Here is a 22,313-nt window from a genome sequence, read left to right as displayed (position 1 = left end):
TTTCCCCTCACCTACTACTCCTACCCCCTACACTGAAGATTTCACCCAGCACACTGCAGAAAGGGTGACTAAGACACACTTTCACTAAAAAAGAAAAAACTTCCAGAATTCACCTTTATTATTATCCTTGTTCTGGCATTTAAAGACATTCAGAAACTGATGGACTTGACAACTACATGCTTAATGATCTCCATTCAATCCAGATGACTATACTTCATGCCACCACCCAGTTTCCCAAACCCACCTAGAACCATCATGTTTACCACACAGAACCCAGATCAAATCCCACCTTCTTGACAAAGTTTTTCCTGGCACTCTTAAGAAGCCTCCTTGGCCACAGCAACACTTCCCTGTGCCATATTCTTAGCAGCAAAAGGAGGTATATCCCTCTGTTTGCAGTAGAGCTCAACGCCTGTACTAGATCTTGTTTCCCCCATACAACGATGTAGGGGCACGTGCCAGTCTCCTGTGTACTTTCCCAGGGTCTGACGCTGTCACGAGGTTGAACAGCTCCAGAGGGCACCATGTCTTTCTTACGTAACACTATTTCCACAATTCATTCTGAATGAATGTCAGAGTTGCCAGGAGAAAATGTTTACACATTAAGAACATGAATCCCCCAAATAAACAGATGATTCCTTCTATAGCTATGATATTGATTCTAGAATATAAAGTTGATGAAGTCCCGGGGGAAGGGGGATGAGGTTTAGCTCAGTGGTAGAGCATGTGGCATGTAGTGTGTGCTTAGCATGTGTGAGGACCTGAGTTCAATAACCAGCACCATCAAACAAACAAACAGAGTATAAAGATGAACTTGGAAATGAGAAGAAAATGTATTTATGATGGAATAAAGAAAGCTTCATTTAAAGATAAATTTTGTTTCCTGTGCTTGTTACAAGCATAAGAGGGAACCAATATAAAAACATTAAAAATCTCTAAATAAGGTGTGGAACAAAAGACAGAGTGGGAGGAATCACTCTTGGCAGGTTGGCCCTTCCAGATGGATGTTCCCTGTGTCCTTAATTAACATTCTATGTGCAGACAGTGATTTCTATCAATGAAATTTATTGGCATATAAATCAAACTCCCTCATTGGACGTGTAAGATGGTCCAAGGTGCAATGTGGCTACATTAGCATTAGGGAAAAGTCTAATACTTGCTTCCTTTAAAGAATGAAAATCAGGTACATTAGTATACTTTAATCAAATAATAATCTTGTTTGCTTGTAATTTTCACTTAAATTTCTAGTTGAAATGTGACAGAAAAAACTAATTACCAAATATTATAAGTAGTTAAGATGATTCTAATGAGCATTTTTAGAATTTTTTCTGGATCATTCAGGAGGAAAAGATGCCTTAGATAAACACACTAGAAGGATTTTCATGGTATAAGTAATGGTACCTGTTTTCTTCCCTAAGATCATTTTCCAAGGCTTGATTCTCCCTCTCCAACTTCTGGGATCTTGTGTAGTCTCTCCAGGCTCTCAGGACCTTCAGTTGGAGCTTCCAGTCAGACAAGGTTCCAGCTTTCCCCAGCTTAATCCTATGATCAAGAATCAGCTTGTGCCAGGCAGAGAAATACCGTTTTTGACACTGCAGTGGAAATATTTGGAAAATCACCACTAATGAGTTTCTAATACTTAGCATTGAGAGCCCTTTTCTCAGATTTTCCCCTCATACTTTTCTAACAAATCTAGAAACTGTGATCTTGATGGAAGAGAACAAAGTTCTTTTATGCTTCTAGTGATGAGATATATTCAAGTCATGCAACTGAAGTGTTCACAGCTTAAACCAAAATTCCAAATTTCCATTTTGAGGCACTAGTCCTATGAGAAGTTGGAGACACAGGTAATATCTAAGACATAAACTAAAGGGCTTGAGAACCTTGAAAGACCTGCTTCCAACATGATTTGCACTACCAGGCTGTCTTGGAGCTTAAAATGTCAACCATTTAATTCATTCTTGTTACTGGCACCACTGAAGTCCTATACTGATGTCCCCTGCAAACTTAAAAGATAACTAACAAGATAACTAAAAGCAACAATTTTAGCTGGGCTACTCGTGACCATGTTTGACTTCAGTGAGGAGGTCTAGAGAGACCATATGTATATCTGACAGCAACTTAGACAAGGTCTACCAACCTAATGGATGTCCTCAGTGTAGTACCTTACTCATGATCCTAGTCTAAAAAAATCACTGCAACCTAGTTCTTATCTATCTATTCTATCTTTACAACAAAATTTATGTTCCTTCCTTTCAGTTCTTGGTCTTAATACCAACCATACTATTTCACAGTTTACTATCTATGTTCATGCTAACTTTTCCATCGTTCTTTTCTGTCCTCTTTCTGCCTACTTCAGGAGTCACCTCTCTCAGAAAGCTCTTCTATTACCTACCCTCTCCCCAAATATAACTGCCCACCTACTGTGTTCCCAAGGCCATCTATGCTTTCTTCAGTCAAAAAACTCATCACACTGTGTCATAATCACCAGTTCACTGATTTCCACTAAACCATGAGCCTCCTGAGAGAAGTGACTAGGTCCCTAAACAGGAATGGCAAATCTGAGTGTGGGGAGACTAAACAGGAGGTGACCTCATGGGAGGTGACTTTATGGGAAATATGAGTGATGCCTGATAACCAGCTTCAAAGACTTCAGCAGTGACAGCCTTTTTACTCCTTCCTTCTTTGTAAAAATACATGATATTCTTTATCATACTTTCTCATTGGGAGAAATCATGACAAACTTAAAAAATAATGTTCCCTTGTTACTATATCAAATGAGGGCACATTTTCCAGACCTTCATCTTAGATCTTAGGAAGGAAGGAAGGAAGGAAGGAAGAAGTCAGGAAGGAAGGAAGAAAAGAAGGAAGGAAGGAAGGAAGAAAAGGAGGAAGGGAGGGGGAAAAGTAGATTTACTGAATACAGGATATGCCTTGAAATCATAACAAGGAGAAAACAGACAGCTGCCAGATTGAGGGGATATGCTTTTTCCATTATTTTTTATCTCACAAACTATGGCATAAAAATGATGTTGACATGTGACACTGTCAAAAGAAAATAACCTATGTCTATTTACCAGGTAAGAGATTCTTATTGGATGACTAGGTAAATATTCTATGCATAACTATCTCTAATTTTAACTCTTGGATTATCTCCTCCCCCCCCCTTCTTTTTTTTTTTTTTTTTTTTTTGGCGGGGGAGTCCTGGGGATTGAATTCAGGGGCACTTGACCACTGAGTCACATCCCAGCCCTATTTTGTATTTTATTTAGAGACGAGGTCTCACTGAGTTGTTTAATGCCTCACTGTTGCTGAGGCTGGCTTTGAACTCGTGATCCTCCGGCTGCAGCCCCCCAAGCTGCTGGGATTATAGGTGTGTGCCACCATGACTGGTCTCTTGGATTATTTCTAATGATGAAGTAGTACAAACAAAATCTACCTAGACAATAACACTATTAGTAGTGTCTTTGGATTTTTACAGTCATCTTCTCTGTAAAGCTTAAGCAATTTCCATGTATTATTATTATTTTTACTTTTGCAGTCTTCAAACCCAGGGCCTAATACTAGGCAAGTGATCTACCACTACACTATATCCTCAGTCCTTTATCTTTTAGACATGTGTAATTTTATTAATTCTTAGAACATGATAAAATAGAAATTGAGAATATTCTTATGATCAACCTCAGCAAGTTAAAACTTCAAGTAGAGAAAGGTTCAGTGACTAAATTCACAAAGTAAAGAGTTAGTGGTTTACCTGAGTTAGCTAGGGGAGAAAGGAATAGAAAGTGGTGTACCTGAAACTAAAACTGAAATATTCTGTTATCCTGATTAATCTATTTGGTAATGAGCCAATCCTAAAAATGAAGGGCAAATTCTTTGCTGCTTTTGTAATGAAAGAAAACTCTCTGTATAACATAACATGGAGCAAGAGCACTGATTAGAAGCTTATCTGAACTTAGGAGGGAAAAAATTGGAGTTTATAAATTCTTTAGTCAATATATTTCTTTAAAAATACCTAGGTTGAGATTTCAAGTGCAAAATTAGTTTTAAAGGTCTATTCAATTTCATGACACAGAGGTTAACAGCAGCAAAGTGACAGATTCACAGAGCAACTGTTTTCTTGAAATTGACTTGCTGTTGAGTTTTTTCTTGCCTGCTCAAAAAAGCAATCCTATTAAAATTTAAATAAAAGGAAATAAAATACAAATCAAAGATAGCTGCGTAGTTATTCTTGATTCACAGCAAACATTATTCAGGTGAACATGAGTCCCATGAATGTACTTGGGAAAGGAATCCACTCTCAGCCCTTGTTTGTATTTCGAAGGGACGAGAAGTGGCATACTTCTGCTGACATGATCTATTTAGTCTCTCTATTCCTCCCTCCCCCACCTAACTCTGCTGCTTCCAGGTCTGCCTCTCTTTTTCAGTTCTACATTCTAGTCCTACAATAGTGCTCTATGTCTTTGCTCTTTGAAACAGAACTATTATTTAACACCATAACCAGGTTGAAAGAGGAATATATCCCATTTAAACCAGGAGACCTTAAAATTTTAACCAGCTCATAACTAGACTGATTTCTTTCCTACTGTCTTTCTGTATGAGATTTTTAAAACATTTTTCAATACATTCTCAAATATAGCTATATATTCATTTCTTAACTTCTACCATTTCTTTATCAGTAACTTCGATAACTAAGACTTGATATGGGTAAAAGAAGTACCAAAAATCACTGTGGGGATGAGTTGTTCCTAAGTACCTATCTATAATAATTTTTAAAATAAAATACTACAATGTGAAATTTAGAAAGTTTTAAGTGAATGCTTTCCTCCCCTCAAAATCTTCCACAAGACATCATTTGGTTGTTAAGGATTCCACTCAAGAGAAGAAATGACAGCTCGCCCTGCTAAATTTATTACCTGCACTGGAGTTGCCCTCATTCTGTTGGCAAGAAAAGCTCTTCCCTGAAGTGTAATCACACTGCTGTCACTGCGAATGATTGACGTTAGGTGGAACAGCAATTTGCCATCTAATCTTCATTGTAATTCTAACCCTGTCACTAGAGATGCTTGTTCTGATTAATGAAGTGGATAACTCATCAAAATTCCTCAGCTATTTCCCTTTTGTCAGAAAGCTCAGTGATAATTGCATCAAAATTCTCCGTCATGGAAAAATAAACAATGAATTGTAAAGAGGACAAAAATGTCAACAAGTTTACAATTTATTTTCACTGAATGGAACTAACTGTGGTGCAACTAGTGGTCTAGGGGAGCTGGCCAAGGCTCAAATGTCAGGAAGGAAGCCACTCCACCCCTCGCCTCCAAGTAACTCCTGTTGCTCCTATTCCCAAAAGACAGACATTCTATTGCTTCAAAAGGAAGCACTTCCCAACTTCTTTTCTTCTTTTTAAGGGCCACTGTAGCTAAGCAATAGACCCCACAGATGTGACAAATAGCCTGGGGATTGGGTAGAGGAGGATCTTTACCAAGGCAAAATAAATTTCCAGTGGGAAGGACTCGCCCTTAATTTGGCAAGAAGTACCCTGTGATCCATCCTATTACTGATTTCATAATTTTGCCCCAAAGAACAGAGAAGAAATCATGACAACAGTCCACCCACAACCATATACATTCGTATAGCTCATTACATTAGAGGAAATAACTCAGTTCCTAGAATACAGTGTTAAGGCCTGGACTTGCTGTTGGGTTCCATGGAAAAGCCTAGAGACTCAAACTTTTAACTATCACTGCTGTGTGAAACTTCTGTATTTAAATTTTTCTCCTTCTTTTAAATTTCTTTTTTAAAAAAAGCCCTATTACATAAATTTAACAAACATATCCAAAAGTGGAACAAAAGAATAAATCTTCACTCTGTTTCAAAAATTAACAACATTTTGCCAATCATGTTCCGTCTGTCTCCCACCACCTTTTTTTTCCCTTGAGTATTTAAAAATAAATCCCAGACATCAGACATTATATCATTTTACCCATAAATGTGTCAATATGTACCAGTAACATAAGGACATTTTGTAAATTCTTCTTAATTCTGCTAAGAAGTTTCAATCAACAATATTGCTGTATTTATCTGATACTTACTCTGTTTCACTCTAGAAGTAGTATAATTTCAGGCAGCAATTCCTTAGTCTCACCATATAGTAAATGTTTAACCAATAGATGTCTCTAACCTCCTTTAAAAAAGAATGACCTTAATACAGCCCACAGCCTGACTACAGTAAGGATAGGAAGAGCTCCTTTCCCCACACAGCCTGGACCAGTTCTCATGACAGCTTCATCTTTAGGGACCTGCAGCTCCCCATTGCCTTCTCTTTCCCTTCAAGAATTTCTTCCCCACCAATCCCTAGTCCTGGCCCAACCTTCTCCACCACGGACACACACAAACTATTCCAAGAACACAGTTTACCTCAAAATATATCAGACAAATGCTTGGTTCACTCCCAGAGTAGTCTGACAGGAAGACAATGACGTGATCTCATTTGTTTTTCACCTACTCAAGATCCTTATGAATATTCACCTCAAGTGTCTAGTGTTTAGGGAAAAAGATATTCTACTCTGTAAAACTTTAAAGAACAGACTTCATTTATGCCAAAGGCCCTTTTTTTCAAATTTTAAAAGCAAATTTTAATCAGTGCTTTTTTCAAAAGATTAAAAAAAAAAAAAGATAACCCACATGTTTAAGAATAGGAACTTCTGGGAGATCTGGTTTACCCACAGGATGAGGAAAGGCAGAACAACATCAAAATAAACAAGCAATGTTCTTGCCCAAATAGATAAAATTGTAGTTTGAAAATTTCTAGAGTTGGCTATATAAAGTAATATGTAGTAATGCTTCAAATGCCTCCCAAAATGTATGCCACATATTGCCCTTGGCAATCAACCTGGAGGGAAGAGTTTCATGAATTTCCATCTTCTTCATATATGTGCTGGCATTTCTTTGTTTCTTTAGTTTTATTTGCAAAGAGGTTTTCCCTTCACTTCCCTCCTCAAATATAGATACTGCTGAGAGGATGGTTGCTACTTGTCAGTTCAGAAATGGTTTTGCTTCAGTGGTGTGTAGGAAGTTCTGATAAAACCAAGAGCTCTGAAAAGGAATCATGCTATCTAAATGAGTTACTTAACTACAGTTTTCATCATCCTGTCAGGAAAAAAATGCAAGCTTCTTTTCCATTCATCTCTATGCTTCATTGGTTTAATTTGGGGTGGGCTTTTGGAAGATGCTATGCCATAGTAAACCATCAACAATGATTTCTTTGAGTCATTATCATTCTACTTTCTAACAGAAAAATCTAACCAAATCAGCAAATCAAAATCTCCCTCCACCCAGAAAAATAAGATTTAGGTCAGTGTTACCCCATCTTTCATTATTCTCTCCAACTTTCATAAGCAAGAAAGTTTATAGAGTTTCTAATATTATTAAAAAAAACAAAAATGTATTATAAAATAGTGTGAGAATTAAGAAGCCCACTTTTCAAATACTGTGAGAATTTCACAGCTAATCCCTAGTTGTCTCTGCTAATTAGCAGTGACACATGGGTTGCTGAATCTCCCTAAGAGATTTTACCACAAGATCAAAGAGAAACTAGGATAGGCTAGAAGTGGAACACTTCTACACAAAAACAGAAGTTTCTGATACAAGAGAAAGACCTGGCAATGAAATGGGTAGGAGAGATGTATGAAGAGTGCTGCACCTGAATTTGTATTTTGATAAGGGAGCATTCACTATTTCTGAGGTTCTCCCATTAAATAACATGGCCCAAATGAGATATTAAGATTTCATTTGGGGTGGGGCAAATAAAATCCAGAGTCAAAGCACAGAATTACAGGAATGAAAGGAAACTTGAACTAGAACAACTACTAGAAATGCATTCTTTAAAGTCATCCTCCAAATATTCTATACAGCTATTCTAGTGAAACATTTGAGGGTGCTGATGAGAATGTCCAGTTGTCTAGGTGTTCAGGGTAAGTTGCCTAGACCTGTTACTCTTTTTAATCCATATATATACACTGCTGAGTATCCAGCTTTCACTACCAAAGGCCAGCTTTAGTTTCCTTCAGAATCAGGCTAGGAATATGGACTAGGACCAGCACAGTGAGTCCAGAGGGCCTGCCTACTCCAGTGGCATTTACCAGGACTGTCCAGCCAAGTCTATAAAAGTGTGCGGCATTTAGTAGATGGAGTTTCACCATGTCTCAGTTATATCCATATTAGGGAAATCTAAATTAGAGGTTCACTACTCATAGTATAAATGAATAGCATCATCACCGTGAAGGGCAAGGGGAAGAAAAGAACTAACCTAAGTAACTTTGGAAAATAATATTGTGACTAAATACTGTAGGCTAAAACCAAAAATAACTGTGCAAATATTATACATTATATGTTAGTACATTTGCTTCCATAGTGGTATGTGTTAGTAATTCTGAAACTCGATTTATAGTAAACTAGTATTAAACTAAGTATAAATAGAATGTGCATGATGAGAACTGGGTGTCTCATTGTCAGAGAAAGAAGTTATAAGTCAGCAAGAGGGAAAAGGCTCCACTGAAACCTGGGTGCTAGATTTGCATTGAAAATATCATTATGACAAGTCCCACTGTTACGTACAACTATTATGCACGAATAAAAATGTGATGAAAATATCATTATAAATTCACAATTACTTGATATATAGTCAGATAGAACAGAAGTAAGTCACAAATAAGAAAAGGGAGAAGAATGACATGACTCCCTGTGTTGTAAAGATTTAAGTAGGAGCTCATGAATTTTAACATGAATACAGATAAATGCAGAAATAAACAGACGGTGCATGTATGCATGTGTTAATGTACCTACAAACAAACATTTCTTAGCCCTATCTGCTGAGAGGGTCTAGAAACAATGATACCCCAAAAGTAGCAGCGAGCACATGGATCTTGGTTTCTAAAGACCCTACTCTGAAAAAGGTTCTGTGTAGAAATGGACAATTTCAGGATTCATGCCAGGAAAATAAAATATGGGCCTGGAATATCTTGTGGTGCCATAAAGAAAGGATGTGCTCCGAAAAGGATGGAAGCATGTTGAAAGGGCAAAGGAGCAGCCTATAAGATTACCCAATGGCCGAAGTTGGAACAACTTAAATATTAAAGTTAATAACAATATTAGATTACAACCCATAGAATAAAATAAAGTGATTAGTCTGTACTAAATAAAATGAATAAATGCATAAACATAAATGGGGGAGATGGGATAGTTCCTTCTAGAAGAATTTTAATTAATAAACCTAGAAGAAATAAGGGAAATACAAAGTCACCATTGATAACTACCGCATTAATAATGATCATAGGCAGGATCCACCCCTGGATGCTAAAATTAATGGACTAGCATTTTAAGGAGAAACAGGATATTTACATAGCTTTACATGACCTCTTATGAGACACTTATTAATTATGAAAGGGAAAATAGTAACTTTACAATGAAGAAACCCAGGCGACACATCCAATCAAGAGATCAAGGTAACATCAATAATTATGTACTCCTTGATACGATATACTGAGAAAGGCACAATATCACTTCTAAGTTGTAATATAAAAAATGTATAATCTCATTCTCAGCAAGCAATATCATCAGAAAATGCAAATTCTACAAAATGCCTGACCAATTCTCTTAAAAAATGTCAAGGTCTTAAATGACAGGGTAAGATTCAGGTGCAGAGATACGCACCTGTAATCCCAGTGTCTCAGAAGGCTGAGATAGGAGGATCACAATTGGAGGCCAGCCTGGGCAACTTAGTGAGACCCTGTCTCAAAATAAAATAAAAAGGGCTGGGGTTGTGGTTCAGAGGTAGAATACCCCTGGGTTCAACTGCCAGTACTGGTGTGGGGGTGGGGTGGGGAGGAAGTAGGGTTAGAGAAGAAATATCATACTGGAGGAAACTAAGGAATAATAATTAAATGCAATATGAATTCATGGTTTGAATCCTGGAACAATAAAAGGACATCAGTGGGAAAACTGGTGATATTATAATCTGGTCTATTGTTTAATTAATGGTATCAAAATGGTATTATAAAAGTGTTAATTTCCCAGTTTTGATAATTATATTATGCTTATGTAAGATTTTAACATTGAGAGAAGCTGGGTGAAGGGTATTCAAGAACTCTGTACTATTTTTGCAACTTTTCTGTATGCCAAAAATTTATCTCAAAATAAAATCTTAAAAGTAATAAAGTAGAGAAAAAAATCAAGCAGAATCTGTTGCAAAGTGGAGATAATTTATTCATGATTTGTCATTTTTCCTTTTTAAATACATTGACACATCCTTTTAAAACCAAGTAGTCTGTCTGAGATGGACCACTAATTTTCTAAAACTATCTATGTGCCCAACATTCATATATAGAAGTTCCATCTAAAACATATGACTTCTTATTTCAATACATTTAAAAAATGTCATATTCATCTCTCATATATCATGGCACTTTCTTTCTGGCTTCTCAACATGGTCCCCTTAATATTCATTTCTCTTCCTAATGCCCTTAGAAATCTTACCTATTCTTATAATAAGTAACACTAACTCCATCTATCTCACAAAGATGCAGAATCTGAGTTTTGACAAACTTTCTTAAAATATTAACCCCAAATTTTAACATTTCCTCCCACCACAATTCCCTATTTCTCAAACCAAAACTGAACAAATTTTTGTTTTTCAGTATCTGAATAATTATGGCTTCCCACCCATTATTCCAAAAGGCTGCCATTAAATATCTCTTATCTTTTAAAAAATCATTTATGCTACTTTGTTTTTTTCCTCATATCTTAGTTACTCATATTATATTCAAATTTCTATTACTGATTCCTGGAGCCCTTGTAAGTCTATCCCTATGTTTATCAAGATCACTCAAAATCTTCCTATCATTCTTTTTTTAAAAAATCAAATCTGCTCATTCACATGTTCATTCTATTAACTTTCACTGCATTTCAGCAATACCTAAGGCACTGGGGTGGGTGTTGAAGGAGATAGAAAAAAAATTATACATATTATACATATTTATCTTTTCTCATCCAACCATCTCATTTGCACATCTTTCAGTAATTTATTTCATGTGAAATGTAATAAGTCTTGAATTCGCACTTTTATCAGATATCCAGCATTGAAAAGAGCCCAAGGAGGGTACTCAATTGTTAATGTCAAAATGGCAGTTATTTGTACAAAAAGAGAAAGTGAAAAGAAAAGGTAAAATAAAATGTAGACCATTAGTAAGAAAAAGCAAACAGAAATGTAGCATTACTTTGGGATTTGAGCTAACAAAAGGCAAGTAATTTGTTCTTTTACCTTCTGAATAACCTAGCCACAATGGTCCTTGAGAATATCAAGGTAGAAGTGAAACTTTCAAAAATTGCCAGAGAGTTACCTATGTAGTTAAATGATATTTTGAAAATGGTGATTGAGGAAAGGGTCCTAAATTTATCAGTCAGTTTTCTAGGACCTCACCGAGGCTCTCTATAGTATAAAAAGAATAACTCCAGAAGGGGGGGACCAATGCACAACTACATCCCAGGTTAGCTGGACAACACAGAACAAATAGTGTGGGCAATTTTGGTAGTTAGGATGAGTCTTTCATGGGCTTAGCATTCACTTTATCCCATCTCTGATGGACCTTCTTTTCATTTATACTACAGAATGTTGAAAAAAGAGACACTATAATTCCTACCTCGTGATTTTCCTTAAAAGTTTGGATTAATAACTCTTTAAGTTTCCTTTTTTTTTCTTTTGCAACTTTTTCTTCATTCAAAAGAACGTGAGCGCTTGGAAACATGCCTTTCTCTGGATTCTTTTGAGAATTTTCATCTTGCTTTTTCTTCTCTCTATTAATAACAATTTAAAAATACATTTATGTATAATAGAATTAACAATGAGTAATTACAACCTACTGTAGTGGAATGAGCACTGAAGAGACATATTTTAGATTTGCCTCTAAAAGTACATAGTAGGGTATTTTTATGAGTCTTAGTTCTTTTTAAAATGCAGATTAAATGAAATAAAATTATTATAAAGTACTTTAACAAATAGAAAATTCTATAGTTTATTTTAGTAAAATATTTTTATTCAGTTTAACATTTAGCCATACTTTGATGGAAATTTGAGAGTAAATAACTACTGAGTGTTCTCTAATGTAGACATACATTCTCTCTCTTCATGATAGGAGGCAAAAAGGAACCTCAAGTAAGAAAGTCACTAGGCTTTTATAAGGTTTCTAGGAAGAAAAATAATAAAAGAACCAAGTATTATTGAGTAAGGAGAGAATAGAGTCTACATTAATTCTAACATAGCTGACCAGAGAAAAAAGTAAAATTCAATGACAAAGAAAGGTCTTTAAGTAAGTAACCAGAACTTCTAAATAACTTTGTTACTCATCTTTCTGTTATCCTCTTTCTCACTGCCACCCCTTCTATTTCTCTTCATCCAGGACATCCCTCTTTCAGTCACCAACTGAAGAAAGCTCACAGCTACTGCTTTTTTATTGGGGTGTAGTTAATTACATAGGTATGTGTATAAAGTAGATACTATGAATGAGGTAGCAGAGACAGCACCTAGTCAGGAATCAGGATTCTAGGTTCTGGCCACAAACCAGTTGAGAAAACTCAGACAAGTCTTCTAGTCTTCCCAGAGCTTCACTTTACAGTTGTGGAAATTCAAATGGAGAGGGATGCCTGAATACAGACATTCTCTCATTCCTTCATTTAAAAATTTTTTTTAAATTTGTCAATGTAACTTTATTTAATTTATTTATATATGGTGCTGAGAATTGAATCCAGTGCCTCATACATGCTAGGCAAGCACTCTCTCACTGAGCTACAATCCCAGCCTTCATTCCTTCTTATATAGCATACACAGGGCACATAATACTATGTCTTATTCCTGGTGATATTAACTGTTTCACTTGATTAAGTTGCATTAAATAAGTGTAAAATTATTTTTCCCTTTGTAATTAATAAGTATCTCAAAGGAAATACTTTAAAACTAGACAATGAAGTTCAGGATTACTTGCAAATAAATTTAGAAGTCCTTATATTTAATAATAACATCTTACTCTTTCAAAATGACTAATTCAATAACGATGTTATATTAGATGGTTAGAGGCAGGGAATAGTAGGCATTAACGAAATGCAGTTTTAATGCCATGGATCTGAATTTTTTAAAATACATTTCTGTTATGAAAGTAACATCTGCTCATTGTGAAAAATGAGAACAGCATAAGAGCCACCCATATTTCTACCCAGAAATAAACACTGATAACATGTCAGTCCTGCTTCATTGTGCAATAATAATTTAATCATTTCTCCTACATTTATTAATGGCTGTTATTATGCATAACATTATTTTAATCATCTTCATAAACAAATCTCTGGACTTTAGATTATTTTCTAGTACTGGAATGTTCAGGTCAAGGGATAATACCATTTTTATGGCATCCTGTTTATTGCCAAATTGCTTTCTGGAGAGTTTAAATCAGTTCATCCACCTAGAAGTAAAGGATGTTGTCTTCCTTACTGTAATGATGGGTAAGATTTTTAACTTTTATAAGAAATGACTGGTCGATGAATATTTGTCAAGTGCCCATTGTGAACAGAGCATCCTGCTACCATCAAGTGTTACTTGTTTTCACAATTTATTTTAGGTCAGCCCAGTTTTTCCAGGGCTTGGGCACAATCTGAAAAGCAGGGTTGACCTCAGAAAGAACTCACTAAAACACTGGTGATTGCTTTCTGAAAGGAACGGCATCTGGAGGAGGCCTAAGTCTGGCACTTGAAGAAGTGAAGCAAGAGTCCACTGCTGAGCTGTTTTAAATTGGTAGAAGGAGAGCAATCAAGACCACAGGTGGGGAGGGAGGAGTTGTGTAGGCTGATGGGGGTGGAAGGATTATCTAATAGGTCTTTCCGGCCTCTCAGTTTGAGTTTTCAGACTCTTTAATCACGTTGTTCCAAGACTTCAGCAGTTCATGCATCAGTGTTATTTTTCAGAATAAATACATTCGTTATTTCACTTACTGAAGCTCATTTTCTGCATGAGGATGGTTAATAGTACTATATCCTGTGAGGATTATTTTAATTTTCCTCTCATTCAGATATTCTTTTTCTTTATCGGTGATAGTAAGGTAATGGTGACTTTCTGTATGTTTATCAGAAAATAAGGTGCTAACACAATGCACAGTAGGACAAGGCACAATTACTCAATATGCATAAGACATAAAGAAACATGTTGAACCTTAAAGGTATTATGCAACCAAAGAAATGCAAACTAATCTGAATCTGTACAACGCCTACTAAAAGTATAAAAAGTATTGAAAGTGAGATACTCCCCAATACTGAGAAGTGTGGTTAACTGCCCCACTGCCAGTGATAAAGTAAATAAGTACAACCCATTTTGAAAGCAATTTGGCAATGTTTCAAGAGCCATAAAAAGATCTATGCCTTTTAACTCACTAATGACATTCCTAGCGTAATTCAAAAGAATAAAAAAATCTTTAGGCCAAGGATGCTCATCATAATATTATATTGGTGAAAAATCTAAATAACCAAAATGCTTAGCAGGTTAGTTAGGAGGTCATTATATAAAGGATGGTATAGGACCACTCTGGAGTAGTATACAAACCTCAGGACGTCAGAGAATGTGTTAATTATAGCAGGATAACAAATTAAATGTACTTTATGGTTGGAATTAAGTATGTAACAGGGCCAAGACCAGGAGGAAACAGATAAATAAAATTAATTTGTTAAGATGATGTAATAAATGATGTCATAGTGGGATTTCTGTTGTCTATCTGTCTCTCTCCCTCTCTCTCGGCAGTACTGGGGAATGAACCCAGGTCCTTGTTCATGCTAGGTCCCCAGCCCATGGAATTTTCCTTTTTTGTTTTGTTACTGCAATATTTGTACATTTTACAAACTTCAGAGTACATCCAAAATCACTCCTTACACAACCACCACACTGCTTGTCAGGCTGGCTTACTCTTTCCATGTTTCCTCCACAGTGCGTCGCCTCTCAAGAATCTCCCTCCGCAGCTTCACCATCTCCCTTTGGATGTCCTCCTTCTCTTTCTTGGCCTCCAGAGCCTTCCTTCTCTTCTCTTCTTGCACCAGATACTGAGCCTCCAAGAAGGCTGATTTTTTCAGGGCCTTTTCAGTTCTCTGGTATTCTAGTGCTTTCTCACGTCTTAGGCGATTTTCCTTTACCTTAGAATACAACAAGGGTGAAATGTAGCTTTTCAAGAAGTGAGCTGCAAAATTCAGAATACATTTTGAAGTTCAGAATACAACCAGTTTGAAATATTCTGGCTCAGAGCCCTGCTGTTTATTGGTAGATTATGGGGAATTGATTTGTTTACTGGGAAAAGGCCAATACAGTTTTACATGAAGTCAGATGTAGAAGACTCTCAAATCATTGGTCTGCAGCACAGAAAACCTGGGTCTACTGGGTCAGATTCCAAGTACTGGATTCTTATTTAGAAATTATCTCCCACCCAAAGAACTACTCAAGGTGACTGCTTTTTATTTTGGCTCTATTTGCATTCTAATTATAATGGAAGAAAGAACAGGCGTATTCTTTAGAGGCTACATTGTGAAGGACAGAACAGTGATTTATAGACTTAGGTAACAGTACAACTCTTTATTAATTTCCCTTATAATTTAAGTACGCCAGTGATTCTGGACCAAAAACATGACCTTTGCACGTATTTCTGAATAAGCACATTCACGTTTTTAAACCTATCACTTCTTTGGATGATTGACTAGTTATGAATTAAGGAATGGTCTTTTCCATCCTGCTTCACTTAACTCTACCCTTATCTTACTCTCCAGTTATGATAAGACTTCAATACAATGGTCATGTAGCTTATTGAATCTTCTCCCCTCCTTTTTGTCACACATCCAAACCAGGATGGTATTTGGGCCAGTGTTTTTACATCCCCAGTGCTGATTAGGCATAACTTAATGGTTTAAACCATTGTTTTTCAAATTTGGCAACCAGAAATTCGGTGTTACAAAAAGACTACACACATATACATAAATTCCAGTTCAGCCTTAGTCCTTCACAAATGACAAAGATGTGGTCATTCTAAGTCTCTGAAGCTTCTTCAAGAAGTGTTGATAGTCTTTTCCCTTATTACCCACTATTGACTTTGGAAAAAGGAAAGTTCCCACATGCCTTTCTAATTCAAAACAGCTGAACTAGATTTAATTCCGATCTGTCCTCCTTTTCAAATTATAATCACAAAATGAGTGAATTTCAGTTGTCTAGAAAAGAATTATCCCTATAATATTCACCAGAATATTCATGATAATATATTAATGTCACTTCAAAAATCAAATTAAAGCAAATGCAATATACATATTTATAATAGGAAACACCAAGTTCAAACTAATAAAGTTTAGTTCAACATTCTTTTGGTCAAAATCAATTATTCTAATTTTGGTTATTTCTTAAATAAATTGTTTCCTACCCTCAGTTTATGAGAATTATTTTTCTTCTGAAGTTCTTATATTTTATTTTTATTCTTTCTAACCAAACCACAGATGGCACCCTTTTTCATAATAAAGCCTAAATCTTTATTTAAGCTTATTAAATGTGTTACACAAAGACTGCTTCCTGTTATCCATTTTAATTTTGTTTTTCCCTCCCACCTGCTTATGTCTCATCTCCATGGTAAGACGAGGATCCTTCTGCTCCTTCTTGTCTTGGTTTTCCTTCATTCCAAGATCTTCCAACATCCCAGAATCCACCACTTCTTTATGGAGCAGATGGTCCATAAATTTTTGAACAGTGGTACTTTCCTCCTCTTCCTCCAAATAACCACATAAATCTGGGGAAAACAGAACAACAAAGAGAGAAATTTTTAAAAATTAACTTAATTATAATATTCATAATTATATAAAGAATCCTGAAAAAATACAAAGGCCAGGTGTTCAATAAATAGTAACCGATAATGCCAGTAGGATGAGTAAAGCCCTCAGCAATTACCTCCAATTCAACTAAGAGGAAAAAAACTCCACTTATCAGAAATCACCCTTACCCAAGTCACTAAAGATTTCACAGCCAAATCTAAAAGACACTTCAACCTAAACAACCTTGAGGATTCTACCACTAAGGAAGCAAAATGCTTTATAAAAGGGTATAACTGACATATAATATATGAGAAATACCTACAGTCTATGATAAATTTTGACATATGTATTTGTCAATAAAACCATCACCACAATCAAGATAATGAACATGTCCATTATTCCAGAAAATGTTCTCTGACCTGAAATCTCTTTCTCTCCTTCCTATGCCCTCTGTCCTGCTTCAGGTAAGCACAGACCTATTTTCTGTCAAAAAAAAAAAAAAAAAAAAAGTTTGCACTACCTAGGGTTTTATATAGGTTAAGCCATACACCATGCCTCTTTTTGGTCTCGTTTCTTTCACTCAGCACAATTACTTGGAAGATTTATCCATTCTGTGTGCATCAGTAGTTTATTGGTTTTTATTGCTGTGTAGTACAGAATTCCACTGTATGGAAAGATCACAATTTGGTCATTCATTCCTCTGTTGATGGGCATTTGGGTTGTTCCTAGATTTGGACTATTAGAAATAAAGCTGTTTGGAACATTTGTATACTAGCTTTTGTATGAACACAGACTGACTTTTTTCTCCTGGGAAAATGCCTAGGAGTCTGATGGTAGATTACATGATATGTACATGCTTAACTTTTCAAGAAACCATCAAACTGCTGTCCAAGCAATGATATGATTTTTCATTCCCACCAGCAATGTGGTAGAGTTCTAGTTCCTCTACATTCTTTTGGCATGGCCTGTCCTTTAACTTTAAAACATTTTAATAGATATGTAGTGGTAATGGATTACAGTTTTAACATGCATTTCCCTAATGACAAATGATACTAACATCTTCCTTGTTGATTTTTGTTGTTGTTGTTATTATAAATGTTATTGACGGTGGGGGTATAGAAGTCTCCACCTATTATTGTTGAATTTTCTGTTTTTTCCTTCAGTTTTGTCAGTTTTGCTTCATCTATTTTGGGACTCTTCTGTCAGGCATATATGTTTGAATTGTTATGTTTCCTTGGCGGATTGACCATTTATCATTTTTTTTTTGTTTCTAATAACAATTTTTTGTTTTAAAGTCTATTTCCTACCTCCATTCCATATTAGTATAGCCACTCTAGTTCTCTTTTGGTTACTATTTACATAGTATATCTTTTTTCATCCTTCTCTTTCAACTTATTTGTGTCTTGAGTCAAAAGTATGTCTCTTAATAGGATATACTTATGTCACATACTTTTAATCTATCTTGCCAATCTCTGCCTTTGGGCTAGAGTGTTTAAATCCATTTATAGTTAATGTGTTTCTGATAAAGTGGGTTTAGATTTATCATTTTGGTCCTTGTTGTCTATATGTCTTATATAAGTGTTCTTTATCAATTTGGGGGATTTTCCCTTCTATTACTGGTGTGCTAAAAGTTTTATTCAAGAATGGATGTTAGATTTTGTCAAGTGTCTTTTCTGTGTCTACAGCTATAATCAGAAGTTAAGTAGTACTTTCGGTAAACCTCCTTTTTAATGGTTACATGGTATTTTGTTCCATATTTTGACAAAAAAAAAGCGCCCTCTAACAGAATAAGATAAATGAGGCCTAGTATGATACTCGATGATAACAATCTGAGTAAAGGCTTATAAGTAAATCTATTAGCATAATATTAAAGGCAGAAACAATTTCACTATATTCCATGACTCTGATCTCCTAGCTGGAGATTTTGTAGAGTTCTGAACAAGGTGAATACTGCCAGGTACTTCTTCAAGGGTGTTTGTATCATGCATGGGAAGCTGCCCCTACCATCAACATGCCTACCCCTATACTCAGGCAGGAAAACCTTAGACCCCTGAGTGCATTTGAAGAACCCTCGTGAATTGGTTATGTGACTTGTCTAACACTAGCTTTGCACAAAATAGTGAAGAAAGAAAAAGACCTAGAAAAATTCCTCTTATAAGTGAGAACTAATATATAAGAATTTTGTAGCCAGCATAGTAGCACACGTCTGTAATCCCAGAGATTCAGGAGGCTGAAGCAGGAGGATCACAATTTGAGGTCAGCTTCAGCAACTTAGGTCCTCAAAAACTTACCAAGACTCTTTTACAACCAATCAAACAAACAAACAAACAAAAATGGGATGGGGATGTGGCTTACTGGTTAAGTGCTACTGGTTTCAATCCCTGGTACCAAGAGAGAGAAAAAAGAATTTTGTAAATATAAAATGATATATGAATGCTTAAATGTAGTCTCCACCAAAGTAAATGGTCATGATACAAGGGTAAGAGATATTTTTAATTGCTATTATAATCATAAGCAAAATTATAAATAATGGGATGTTTTGGTTTGTATTGTTTTGCAGAACAGGGTGTAGAAACTGGGGCACTCTATCAGTGAGTTATATCCCCAGCCCTTTTTGTTTTTTATTTTGAGACAGTGTCTTACTAAGTTATCGATGCTGGACTTGAACTTGCAATCCTCTTTGCCTCAGCTCCCCAAGTAGCTGGGATTAGAGCAGTATACTACCATGCCCAGAAAATAACAGAATATTTTAATTAAAAAAAAAACACCATGAATTTACTGAGGATATAGTATAAGAACTTTACATTCAATCAGGAAAAACTGAAATACAGATGGATCCAAGGTGGCAGAATAGAGGTTGCTCCATAACTCAGGTTTCAAGCAGAGGATATTTGTTTCTTGGTGAGGCAGTTTTTGTTGCTTATCCATCCCCGCATTTGCCTGCTGCGATCATCTGCAGTGCCAGCATATCGACTACTTTTTGAGTGCAGATTGCTCACTCTCTGGTGCCTACCATCCATCATTTGCCTGCCTCTTGCCTGTCCATCACTTGCCTTTCACCTACCCATGACCCACCGACCAAGGGTCACCTGCCAAACGTCCGATAGCAGCCAGCAGACTGACCACAGACTGCCAGTAGAGTGACAGCTGCTTGCTGTTGCCTGGAAGTTCACTGTCACAATACCTTCAGGTTTGGTTACACATGGTTGTCGCCAATTTGAGAAAATAGCCAGGAACTGTAGGACTCCTGGCCGGACTGACTGAGCCCCATCTCCAGGACCACTCAGCCCGACTGACCACTCCCTGCCTCCAGGGCTCTCACACTGACTGACTGTGCCCTACCACCAGGACCCCCAGACTGACTGACTGCACACTACCACCAGGATTTCCAACTCAGTGTGCCCTGCTTCCAGGATCCGACAAGCAGACTGACCACAACCTGCCTCCAGGACCTCCAGCCGACCATGCCCACACCCTGTGCTGCAGCTCCCCATTTGCCGACACATTTGGAAACCAGAGCGGTCATTGTGGATAATCCTGGAAGATGTATCTACCATTTTTAGGTGGGGCAAATATCATTCTGAGATGGCTGCTGGTGACTAGAAGCTCATTGTCAGAAAAGGATTTAGAAACCTACAGGCTCACTATAAGCCTATGGGGGGAAACTGCAATACCCCAGATCTGCAGTACTAGAGGGGAAGATAAATGAACAACCTGAAAAAACAAGGGAAGAAAATGATTCAAACAAACATAGATTCTATATTAATAGAATTCAGTGAGAGTATGGTAGAAGACATGTCAGAAAAGGAGTTCAGAATATACATAATTAAAATGATTTGTGAAGCAAAGGATGAGATAAGAGAACAAATGCAGGCTATGAATGATCACACCAATAAGCAGTTGAAAAAGCAACTGCAGGAAGCAAAAGATCATTTCAATAAAGAGATAGAGATTCTCAAAAACAAAACAAAACAAAACAAAACAAAACAAAAAAAAATGGAAATCCTTCAAATGAAGGAAACAATAAACCAAATAAAAAACTCAACTGAAAGCATCACCAACAGACTAGACCACTTGGAAGACAGAACCTCAGACAATGAAGACAAAATATTTAATCTTGAAAATAAAGTTGACCAAACAGAGAAGATGGTAAGAAATCATGAACAGAATGTCCAAGAACTAAGGGACATCATGAAAAGACCAAATTTAAGAATAATCGGGATTGAGGAAGCCACAGAGATACAAACCAAAGGAATGAACAATTTATTCAATGAAATAATACCAGAAAATTTCCCAAACCTGAAGAATGAAATGGAAAATCAAATACGAGAGGCTTACAGAACACCAAATGCACAGAATCACAACAGATACACACCAAGGCACATTATAATGAAAATACCTAACATACAAAATAAAGATAGGATTTTGAAGGCTGCAAGAGAAAAGCATCAGACTACATATAGGGGGAGACCAATACGGATATCAGCAGATTTCTCAGCCCAGAATCTAAAAGCTAGAAGGGCCTGGAATAACATATTTCAAGGTCTGAAAGAACATGGTTGCCAACCAAGAATCCTATACCCAGCAAAACTAACCTTCAGATTTGAAGACAAAATAAAATCCTTCCATGATAAACAAAAGATAAAAGAATTTACAAATAGATAGCCTGCACTAAAGAATATTTTCAACAAAATATTCCATGAGGAGGAAATGAAAAACAACAATGTAGGTCAGCAAAAGGAAGAACTACCTTAAAGGAAAGACCAATCAAAGGAGAAACCAAGTCAAATTAAAAACCAAAAAGAAGCCCAAATGACTGGGAATTCAAATCATATCTCAATAATAACCCTGAATGTTAATGGTCTAAACTCATCAATCAAAAGACATAGACTGGCAGATTGGATTTAAAAAGAAAGACCCAACAATATGCTGCCTTCAAGAGACTCATCTCATAGATAAGGATATCCACAGACTAAAGGTGAAAGGATGGGAAAAAAAATACCACCCACACAGACTCAGTAAAAATGTGGGGGTTTCCATCCTTAATTCAGATAAAGTGGACTTCAAGTCAAAGTTAGTCAGAAGGAATACAGAAGGACATTTTATACTGCTTAAGGGAACCATAAATCAGGAAGACATACCGATCGTAGATATTTATGCCCCAAACAACAGTGCATCCATGTCCATCAAACAAATCCTTCTCAATGTCAGGAATCAAATAGACCACAACACAATAATTCTGGGTGACTTTAACACACTGCTGTTACCACTGGCTAGATCTTCCAAACAAAAACTAAACAACGAAAACACAGAACTCAATAACACAGTCAATAACTTATACTTAACAGACATATATAGAATATTCCATCCATCAGTGAGCGAATTCACTTTCTTCTTAGCAGCACATGAAACCTCGAAAATAGACCATATGTTATGTCACAAAGCAG

The 22,313-nt window shown here is 36.3% G+C and overlaps 1 protein-coding gene across 1 annotated transcript in view; it reads right to left on the bottom strand.

Annotated features, from left to right (window-relative positions):
- Ccdc191 (coiled-coil domain containing 191) overlaps window positions 1–22,313 on the bottom strand; it is an 89,717-nt gene that overhangs the window by 50,162 nt on the left and 17,242 nt on the right. Inside the window, exons 5-8 of the mRNA XM_047563408.1 lie at window positions 16,666–16,844; window positions 14,996–15,219; window positions 11,697–11,850; window positions 1,402–1,592 (exon numbers count right to left, since the gene is read on the bottom strand). Of these exons, the coding sequence (XP_047419364.1) occupies window positions 1,402–1,592; window positions 11,697–11,850; window positions 14,996–15,219; window positions 16,666–16,844 (748 nt within the window). The remainder of the gene's footprint in view (window positions 1–1,401; window positions 1,593–11,696; window positions 11,851–14,995; window positions 15,220–16,665; window positions 16,845–22,313) is intronic.

The sequence above is a fragment of the Sciurus carolinensis genome, chromosome 9 (assembly GCF_902686445.1).
Source record: "Sciurus carolinensis chromosome 9, mSciCar1.2, whole genome shotgun sequence".
Taxonomy (NCBI): Eukaryota; Metazoa; Chordata; class Mammalia; order Rodentia; family Sciuridae; genus Sciurus; species Sciurus carolinensis.
Note: the sequence above shows the minus strand (reverse complement) of the source record. Positions and strands in the feature narration are given on the sequence as shown.